This window comes from Papio anubis, chromosome 1 (assembly GCF_008728515.1).
Source record: "Papio anubis isolate 15944 chromosome 1, Panubis1.0, whole genome shotgun sequence".
In the NCBI taxonomy this organism is placed as follows: domain Eukaryota; kingdom Metazoa; phylum Chordata; class Mammalia; order Primates; family Cercopithecidae; genus Papio; species Papio anubis.
Window position 1 is genome coordinate 129,855,762 of NC_044976.1, and position 10,247 is coordinate 129,866,008.

Here is a 10,247-nt window from a genome sequence, read left to right on the forward strand (position 1 = left end):
CGTGTGTGTAGTGTGTATACTTGTGTGCGTGTGTGCGTGTGTGTGCATGTGCGTGTGAGTGAGAGGCAGAGCGAGGGACTGAGGAGGAGGGCTAAGAGCCAGGGGTCCTGGGCAGGTGGACAGGGCTGTGGGACATGTCGGGGAGGCTTTGGGAATGGGGTATTCCTAGTCAGGGTTCACACCTCACCTGGGATGTTGTTCCATGCTGGTATTTCCTCTGCCACCCCCAATGCCCATCCGTCTTGGAGAAAGGAGTCCCTGGGTGTGTGTTTGCCCAGCTGTCCATTCTATCTCTCCCTGAAACCTGAAACACAGAGCATTCAGCCCTTCCCTGGATTTCCCTCCTCTGAGCCATGGAGTCAGTGCCACAGCCTTTGCTATGCACCTCTCAGGCCTCTCCTTGGCATTGACCCTGGAACAACCTACCACCACCTATTTCTCCCATAGTCTGTACCCAGTGAGTTGAAGGCTGGGTCCCCACCCTTCCTTTTGGTTTCCTGTCTTCCTTCTCATGGCCCCAGCTGGTTGCCGTGGAGATGAGGTTCCTGGTTCTCCCTGTCCTGGCCAGACTGCCCCGCCTCAGATCCAGGATGCCCTTGGCATCGCTCCCACCCTCTGCCAGCTTTTCCTCCCTGCTCTGACAACGGGCATGCAAAAAGGGGCAGCTGCCATCTAGCAGGTCTGCCCACCCCCTTCAGTTCAGGTAATACCGTTTTGAATCTTCCAGCCGCTGGTTAGGGCCCTGGGCACCACAGGCAGCCCCTCACCTAAGCCAGGGCCTACTCCTCTTACAACAGCAAGGGGGCCCTGGGGCCCCAGGCCTGTCGAGCTTTTTGTCTCCCAGCACCTGCTTTTGGGAAAATGACTTTTCCTCTTCAAGCTGAACCACTCTGTCCATATTACACAGAAGCCATATTTGTACGGGGGGTGGGAGGGAGAGGGGCTATTGTGCTGTGTGTGTCTGTCCAAGGTGGGGGGTGGGGAAGGGAGCAGGGAGGGGACCGTGTATCTTTATAATCTTTCTAACTCTCCTGTGCTAATCTCAGAGGGGCCACCCTCAATATATCTGGATTATCCGTGTCGTTCAGCTGCCTCCTTTCTGCTCCTCTTGCTGCTGCTGGGATGTGTGTATGTGAGGGTCTTCTTCCCATACCCCTTGCACGTGGTGCCTGGTGCCTCAAAAGGTGGTGTGTCCCTTGCCAGGCCACTTTCAAGGATATCTATGTACAGCAACAATATAACTCTCCAAGGGAGAGAAGTGTGTTCACCTCCTTTTGCTAAGCCCTTCCTTTCTGGAGAGTGTCTTGGGGGGCATCTGACTGCTTCCCCCCACCCTCTGCCAGGCATTGCTGGAGAATGTTGAGACGGCGATGGAGACACCATCAACCCCACCCTGGAGAGCATCACCAGACACCACCAGACAAAACTCACTTTCCAGCCCCTTCATGTTGAGCCTGAAACTTGAGCTAGTGTCTGGGGAGAAAAGGGGGAAATCTCTACGAGGTACCCATCCTTCTGCACCTTGGGTCTGAGGTGCTTGGCCCCTTAGGAAGCCCTACCTGAATGGGACAGAAGGTCCTTAACAACACCGGGGATGAAGCAGCCGATGCTGTTTTGGACAAATGAAACAGTGTCCCCTAACCAGCCCTTTCTATCTCATTGCTCTGACTTGGACACGCCACGGCTCACCATTCCCAATGCCCCCACTATGTCTCCCCAACTGAGGAAATAAAAGCAGAGAGGGGTGATGAAACAGTGAAGATCCTGGGGAAACAGCTGAGGCGGGGAGGTAGGGGGAAGAGGCCACTAAAAAGAAGTGAAATGGGCTTAGGAGAATCAGCCTGCTTGCAGGGTAGATGCTCTTTCTCTCTGCTGGCCACCTCTGCCCCTCAGTGAGAAACTTTACATATTGCTAAGATGCCTGACCAATGAAGCAGTTCCAGAGACTTTATGTCCCTCAATAGAAATATGAATAGAGATCACCCTGTGGGCAATGGTCCCATTTTAAAATATGCTGTCCCATTGTCCCCTAGAGCCTACTTTAACTTGTCAGACCATGTATTCCACTTCTTATGCAAGAGGCATGCACCGAGCCTATAGGTGGCTAGGCACACACCCAATAGCTCCCTGAAATGGCTTCATTAGGCAGCCTCGACAGCCACCCCAGCCTTCCCACTCTCACACTGAAACACCCAGACCTAGAGATAGCCAGACACACCCAGACACCCGCCAAGCCCCTCACATACAGATATGTGCACACTGATACACAGCAAACGTACACAGAGATCAGCACACACAAAGAGCCCACACCCACATGCACACACCCCTCAGGTGGGACGGATTCGACCACCACCACCTTTCCCCCAAACACATGGCTCTTGAACTGCCTTTCCTTGGATCAAGTTCAAGGGGATGGAGGAGCAGTGAGAGTCAGCCGCCTTTCCACTCCAATTTCCCAGCACCTCCCTTATCTCTGCTTCACAAGTCACCCAGCCCCCCTCTTTTCCTTCCTTGTGCTTGAAGAGTCTCTACTTGGTGGAAAACCCCCTGGTTTCTCAATCTCCTTTTCCACTTCGGTAAAATGCCCACTTTCTGGTCTCCACCTTTTTCCTGCGTGCAGTCCCAACCAGTCAAATCCAACCTCAAAACAGGAAGCCCCGAGGCCAGTGCCCCCCATAGACCTGAGGCTTGTGCAGGCAGTGGGCGTGGGGTGAGGCTTCCTGATGCCCCCTGTCCCTGCCCGGAACCTGATGGCCCTCATTAGTCCTTGGCTCTTATCTTGGAAGCACAGGCGCTGACAGCCGTCCCAGCCCTTCTGTCTGTGAACCAAACGGTGCCATGGGGAACTGTCTGCACCCGGTGAGTATGGGGCCAGGCCCCACAGTCCGTTACCCCTATGCCCCTCATTTCCCCTGCTGTTTGCTCCTCAGTCTTTATATCTCTTCCTTTTCCTCCTCATCTTTTCTCCCTTCCCTCTTTTTCCTCTTCCTTTAAGGTAGTTTTCCTTCTCTCCTTCCTATGCTAGTCTCCTGGCTCCCTCTTGTGTCCCTCCCTTTGCCTTTGAGTCAGTTCCATCTTGGTCCCTTGGTGCCTTCCCTTCTGACCTTGCACTGCTCCTCCAGCCCCAGCTGCCCTGGCTTCCCCAGGACTGTTCCTGCTCCGGATCTTCAGGCTCCCTGCTTTGTCCTTTCCCACTGTCCGTACTGCATCTGACTCCTGCAGAGACCTTATTCTCCCACCCGACCTTTCTCTCTGTCCTCCCCTCCCACCTGCCCCTCAGTTCCTAGGATACTCTTCCGGGGTTACTCTGATGGCCTCCTCTGGGTATGTCCTCCAGGCGGAACTCTCCCCCTCAACTCAGAACTCAAGTCAGCTGAACAGTGAAGATTTATGGAATTTTTCCTATGATGGGAATGATTCCTTCCCAGATGTAGACTACGATGCCAACCTGGAAGCAGCTGCCCCCTGCCACTCCTGTAACCTGCTGGATGACTCTGCACTGCCCTTCTTCATCCTCGTCAGTGTCCTGGGCATCCTAGCTAGCGGCATTGTCCTCTTCATGTTTTTCAGACCTCTCTTCCACTGGCAGCTCTGCCCTGGCTGGCCTGTCCTGGCGCAGCTGGCTGTGGGCAGTGCTCTCTTCAGCATTGTGGTGCCCATCTTGGCACCAGGGCTAGGTAACACCCGCAGCTCCGCCCTATGTAGCCTGGGCTACTGTGTCTGGTATGGTTCAGCCTTTGCCCAGGCTTTGCTGCTAGGGTGCCATGCCTCCCTGGGCCCCAAACTGGGTGCAGGCCAGGTCCCAGGCCTCACCCTGGGGCTTTCTGTGGGCCTGTGGGGAGTGGCGGCCCTACTGACACTGCCTATCACCTTGGCCAGTGGCGCTTCTGGTGGACTCTGCACTCCGGTATACAGCATGGAGCTGAAGGCTTTGCAGGCTACACACGCTGTAGCCTGTCTTGCCATCTTTGTCTTGTTGCCACTGGGTTTGTTTGGAGCCAAGGGGCTGAAGAAGGCATTGGGTATGGGGCCAGGCCCCTGGATGAATATCTTGTGGGCCTGGTTTATTTTCTGGTGGCCTCATGGGGTGGTTCTGGGACTGGATTTCCTGGTGAGGTCCAAGCTGTTGCTGTTGTCAACATGTCTGGCCCAGCAGGCTCTGGATCTGCTGCTGAACCTGGCAGAAGCCTTGGCAATTTTGCACTGTGTGGCTACGCCCCTGCTCCTCGCCCTATTCTGCCACCAGGCCACCCGCACCCTCTTGCCCTCTCTGCCCCTCCCTGAAGGATGGTCTTCTCATCTGGACACCCTTGGAAGCAAATCCTAGTTCTCTTCCCACCTGTCAACCTGAATTAAAGTCTACACTGCCTTTGTGAAGCGGGTGGTTTCTTATTTTGTCTGGGGAGAAGGAGAATGAAGAGAGAGACATTTTTATGTCAGACTTTCTTGCCAGTGTCTGTTTCTATAGCTGGCCTGGGGAGAAGGTGAATGATGAATAAACATCCTCAGGGTACACAGATGTTCTCTTGAGGTGTGGGGTCACTGTCATCTCAAGGGAGAAGAGAAGAGGAACCAGAGCATGAGGGGAGTTGTTAAACCAAGAAAACCCAAAAGGGATGGCTTAACTGGAAGAAAAGCTGTTCCAGGAAGCAAATGGAATAGGAACCAAAACTGAGAGATAAACAGGGAAGAGTGATGACAAAGCCCAGAGCAATACCACCTCCCCCTGTCCGACCTGCCCAGCCTCTCTCTGTCTTCTGTCTCCTCTCTGGCTTTGTTTAGTGATTAGGACGGTGGTGGGGAAGGTGAAAGAAGCATCCCAGGGAGTGTTACTCAGTTCAGAGAACATATTAAGATAATTTAAAAAGTCACTCCTGGGAGTCATCTCTCCCAGGTTCCTCAGCATGACCTGAATGTGCGCACACGTGTGTGTGTGTGTGTGTGTGTGTGTGTGTGTACATCTGTTTCTCGATCTGTTAGAACCTACCTTTATGTTAGATGTATGCATGTAAAAACATATGTCCACCCACGAGCTTGCATCTCTGTCAGCACCTGAACTGCGCACACCTGTGTGTGTGCACTGAGTTTTCTCAGGACCCAAACCCCCACTCAATTCTGCACCCATCCCTGCTCACAGGATATAGAATCGGGATTTATGACTCACTCCTTACCCAAATGAGTTTTCTTTACCCTGGTTTTTAAGCCTAGTCTTTTCTGTGTAGGATGTGTGGAGGGAAGAAAAGATCAAGAAGTTGTGAAGGGTGGAGAAACTTGAAGGGGGAGGCCCTGATCTGATTCATCTTCTGCTTGGCATTCCCCGAATTTCCCTTTCAAATTCTCAGCTTTTGAAATAAACCTTTATTTCCCACATACATCTTTCCTTCCACCTTCCATAAAATACCCCAATCCCCTGGGCACCTCTTTCCCAAATATACCCCTGATTCTCTGGCTGCTTAATCACGACTTTTGAGATTTTTCTCAATCTCTACCTAGCCAAGTTGAGATGGCTGGAAGGACAGAAGCCCCTCCTCATTAGGGGCACAGCTTTTACCACCAAGAGCAAATTCACCCTCTACCTAAGAGGTCACAAAACAGTTAGTTGCTACCTCTAACCCAACTAAAGGCTGGGGAAACTTGAGCAGATACGTTATATCCATTTGAACCCAATTACCATCTTTCCATTTTCCGAAGATATGCTATACCTGGCTTCTTCACTAAAATGTTTCTGCTTGACTCTCTGGGCTTGGGAATAGTAGGCGAGTGCGGGAGAGGTGCAGAGATGAGTTAGAATAGCTTAGGCAGGAGGGTGCAAAAGGCTTAGGGAATTTTCCTGGGTGGGTGCCACGACAAAGCCTCTAAATCTCCCACCTCCTGTCTCTTAGCAACCACCAGGTTAGCTCCTGATTGGTTCATCATAAATTGAAAGGCGGGATTGAGGGACCGATTGAGACGCGGGAGACATTCTGAAACAGAAAGGAAGGGAAAGCAAATGAAGAGAAAGGAAATAATTTACAAACCTAAATTATGCTCACCAGAGTTCGTGAACCACAGTTCGTGAATGTGTTCTAGTATTTCTTCCCCCTAATTTTTTTTCCAGGTTCCTCTCAATATCCCCCTCCCGTCCTTGACCACTCTTCCAATTCTACCAGATGTTGCTCTCCTCCCTTACAAGGTACTGATTTGGAAGCTGACCTAGTTGAGGGGGAGGAGAGGGCGTTTTTGACTCCCTGAATATTCCAGTGTCAACCTGATGCAAGGGAGGCTTAATTTAAGACCACTGGGCTTGTCTTATCTGCCCCCAACCCTATGCCTCCGGATAGAAATCCCTGGTCGGTCAGTCCAGTTAGAGAGAACCCCAGACTCCTGGGTAATAGCTTGGCAGCTCTCATGGCTTTCACAAGGGAAAGGCGGCTGCAGAAGCCTGAAGCTGCTAAGAGGTTAGGGTGGGTTGGAGACAGTGTCCCACCCCGCTCCATGCTACATCCTCCTCATCCCCTCCCCCACCGGGATTGCCCCAGGCCTTTTGGGCTGCCCTTTCCCTGCTATTACCTATGCAGCACGTGGAAAGCTCCTCCTTAAGTCTTAGCCGGACCTCAGCCATTTCTTTAAAGCTTTCTTGGGGACCTGCCACCCCATGCATTTAACCCACTGCATGCCATCAACCACTCTAAAATTGGTCTGAATCTGGCATCTTTTCTGCAACCCTTCAGGAATACAGATCCTGTCTCCTTAGAGCCATTAAGAATTTAATCTTAGGGTTGGCAGGGACTTTAGCCGTGTATGAGATATTGGGCCTCCTGGCTAAAGAAAAAAATCCTCTCAGAAAGATGAGAGCCAGGGAAGCAAGCTCTTGGGAAAACACAGGACCCTGAGGAAGGTCAGTTTGCTTTGCTTTCTAAAGGAGAGAGATCTATTATTCAAGGGAAGTTTGAACATCACATTGATGCTCATAGTTCATTTATTCCGAGCTGAGGCCCCTCTCTTAGGATTTGGAAAACAAATGCTTGGTCCTCGCACCCTTTTTCCATTCCTATTTCCCTATCCCCCAACCCCATCACCACCTTCCTCCCTCAGAGGAATTCTGATTGAGAACTTCACTGGGATTTCAAACCCTATTCATCGCCAACTCTAATTGCCAGGGATTTGCATGAAAACCATCGTATGCTATCTAATTATTCTGACAACAGCAGCCCGCCGTCTGGGCACAAGGAGAATCGCAGTTTTAATTAACAATAATGCACCTTGCCGATGAATGTGACTGTTTAGGTTAATTAACAAGTCCAAGTCCTTCCAAATCATCTCTAGACATCTTCTAGGTGATTTAGGCAGGAGGGGTGTGGGGAACCCAGGGAGGGGTGGGGAATGTTAAAACATCAGTTCAGCAAAAATGCATGTTGGCTTTCTTCTTTCCTGTAACTATTTGGTGAAGGGAAGAGAAAATCTCTGAGAGACTGGCTCGGGAAAATTGGTTGGGGAATTTTGGGAACATCTTTTTTTTTTTTTTTTTTTGAGACAGAGTCTCACTCTGTTGCCCAGGCTGGAGTGCAGTGGCACAATCTCAGCTCACTGCAACCTCCAACTCCTGGGCACAAGCGATTCTCCTGCCTCAGCCTCCCGAGTAGCTGGGATTACAGGCGTGCACCACCATGCCAGGCTAAGTTTTTGTATTTTTAGTAGAGACGGGGTCTCACCGGTTTGGCCAACTTGGTCTTGAACTCTGACTTCAGGTGATCCACCTGCCTCAGCCTCCCAAAGTACTGGGATTACAGGCGTGAGCCACCGCGCCCGGCGGGAACATCATTTTAAGAGGATGTATCAGACATCTTTATGTTGCAGTTAGATTTAGGAAATCTTTTGGACACATTTTTATAAATGAGAAGATTAAGTTCTTACAGCTTTCTAGTATCTCGAAATCATTGCCTGGTTGTTTGCAAACTTGGTTTCTAGCATGAGAGCCTCAACTTCCCCATCAACGCCATTTGTCCTCAGCTTTCTTTGTACGTTCCTACCACATCTGTGGTCATTTGAAGTTGCCTACTGCCTGTGGTTTCCCAGATAACATCTCAAGTTTCACCCTTGCCCTCCTCAAAGATAACTGTATTTTTTTGCTGGGTAGTTCTCTGTATCATGCAAAAATACATTGTATGTTCCTCCAAATTGCACCTTTTATCTTTCTAAGAGCATGGACCTAGTCTTCTACCTCTAAATCAGGTATTACTAATGTTTAGGGGATAGGAGGAGGGTTATAGACCTCTTAGAAAATCCAATGAAAGTAATAAAATTACTCTTTAGAAAAATCTAATGTTGTACCCTAAATTTGGCATCTAGTTCTTTGCTACTGCATTTGAGTTAATCCTGAGTGCTCCTCTACTATCTGACAGGACCTCCACGATTAGCCGGTGGCCTTGTCCCCCCACTGCTCAAGAAGCTTTATGCCCAGGGGTGAATTTTCTTCTTTGAAGGGGCAAATCTGTTTTCCATTCTAAGAGTCTTTGCACTTGATATCTCTTCTGCCCAAAATGCTCTTTCCTGTGCTCTTTATGTGACTGGCACCTTCTCATCCTTGGGGTGTCTGTGCAAATATCACCTCCCCCAAGAGTGACCTTCCCTGACATCCAGTGGAATGTAGTCTGGCCATGCCGCACCCAATTATTATCTACCAATTCACCTTGAATGTTTCCATTGTAGCATTTATCACATGTTAAAATTTTATTTATTCGTTTATTTGCTTACCAGTTCACTGCCTGTCTACCTCCTCCCTCCAACACTAGAAAAGAAACTTCAACCATGCAAGAGTCCTTTCTCTGACTGGCACATGATTGGAGCTCAGGAAACATCTACTAAATTCCCAAGTTAATTTCACGAATAAAGATTCATTGTCCACACTGGAGCATTCACAGTCCAGAGAGGGAAGAGAAACAAGTAAGCAAATAATTGATGCAGAAAACTGGCCTCTTCTCTCTAAGTCCTCCAGAGCCTCTCCCATGTCATTCCAGTGTCTGGGGACTGAAGAGGCTGGAGAATCTTCCGTAGATTTCTGGCCTGTGAACCTGTTTTTCTGTGTCAATTCATGGCTGACTGGGAAAGGTTGTCTTTTTTCATTTTTGCTTGAGGAAAAGTGAGTCACTGAGACTCCCCCAGAGTTCTGGGAGACAAAGTCCTTCACTGGCTCAGAATCAAATTCATAGTCCAGCCACCTCCTCAGATTGCATCACTCTCAGGGAGAGCCCACTACCCCCCTTGGACCAAAAAGTCACCATGTTGATTTTTTTTTTTCCTTCAGTTTTCTCTCCTTCCTTTTAGTTTCAACTTGACTCCCCTGCCAACTCTACCCCTTCCCCACCTGTGAACGCCGGTGCCTACTCTCACCTTCTGGCCTCTGTCGCCCCCCTGTGGCAATTGATGTCTCTGCAGTTTTGGGAACAGGATCACCCTTTAAGGCACTTAGGGTTGTATAATTAATTTCATTTGAAGAATTTGTTGAGTACCTACTACATTCAAGATGCTAGTGAAAGTATGGAATACTTGGAAATGAATCATACACAATTATTGGCATCAGATTCTCCCTGGACCCACCTGGTCCCCCATCCCTTTCCTTCCTTCCTCCCTTCGTCCCTTCGTCCCTTCGTCCCTTCGTCCCTTCCTCCCTTCCTCATTTCTCAACATTTCCTAGTCCTCTCCCAAACAACCTTGAACAAATTGGGATCCCAGGACACATAGAAGATCCCACAAATCCCTCAGGCATCTAGACTTCTCAGAGCAAACTTCTATTTCACAGTCAAAGGCCTGTAGCAAATCGCAAAGCCTCTAGTCAGTGGGTGTTCCTGTCTCAGTGTCATGTTCAGAAGTGTTCCTTACATGCAGACGCAGAGAAGATACAAGAGCAAGAAGCTCTTGCCCTTTCACACTCCTCCAGGGTGGTTGTGGTGGATTCTGGAAGCCAACGCACTGAAAGACAAATTACTCAGAGTAGAGGGAATGGATGTGGAGCCTTGGAGAAGAAAGTTCCTTACAAATTAGTTGGCCCTTTCCTGTCTGTGACCAGATGAAGAGGGGAGGAAGAAGTGGACTGTCTGTGCTGCCTGCCTGGATGCTTCCAAAAACACGGCCATGCTTTTTCTCCTCCCATCATCTCCCTCAAGCCCCAGAACAGGGTTGTTCCCTTCACATACTGGGTTGATTGACAGGGAGGACTTCCATGGAATGCTTTGGGGAGTGTGACAAGAGCAAGGGAAGGGAAGGTCATT

General features: G+C 49.8%; 1 protein-coding gene across 1 annotated transcript; it reads left to right on the top strand.

Annotated features, from left to right (window-relative positions):
- The first annotated feature begins 1,252 nt into the window (after positions 1–1,252).
- Positions 1,253–4,377, top strand: ACKR1 (atypical chemokine receptor 1 (Duffy blood group)). The gene is made up of 3 exons (XM_003892886.2): positions 1,253–1,503; positions 2,792–2,859; positions 3,338–4,377. The coding sequence occupies exons 1-3, from the start codon at positions 1,371–1,373 to the stop codon at positions 4,325–4,327; spliced, it is 1,191 nt and encodes a 396-aa protein (XP_003892935.2). The 5' UTR covers positions 1,253–1,370; the 3' UTR covers positions 4,328–4,377.
- The last annotated feature ends 5,870 nt before the right edge of the window (positions 4,378–10,247 follow it).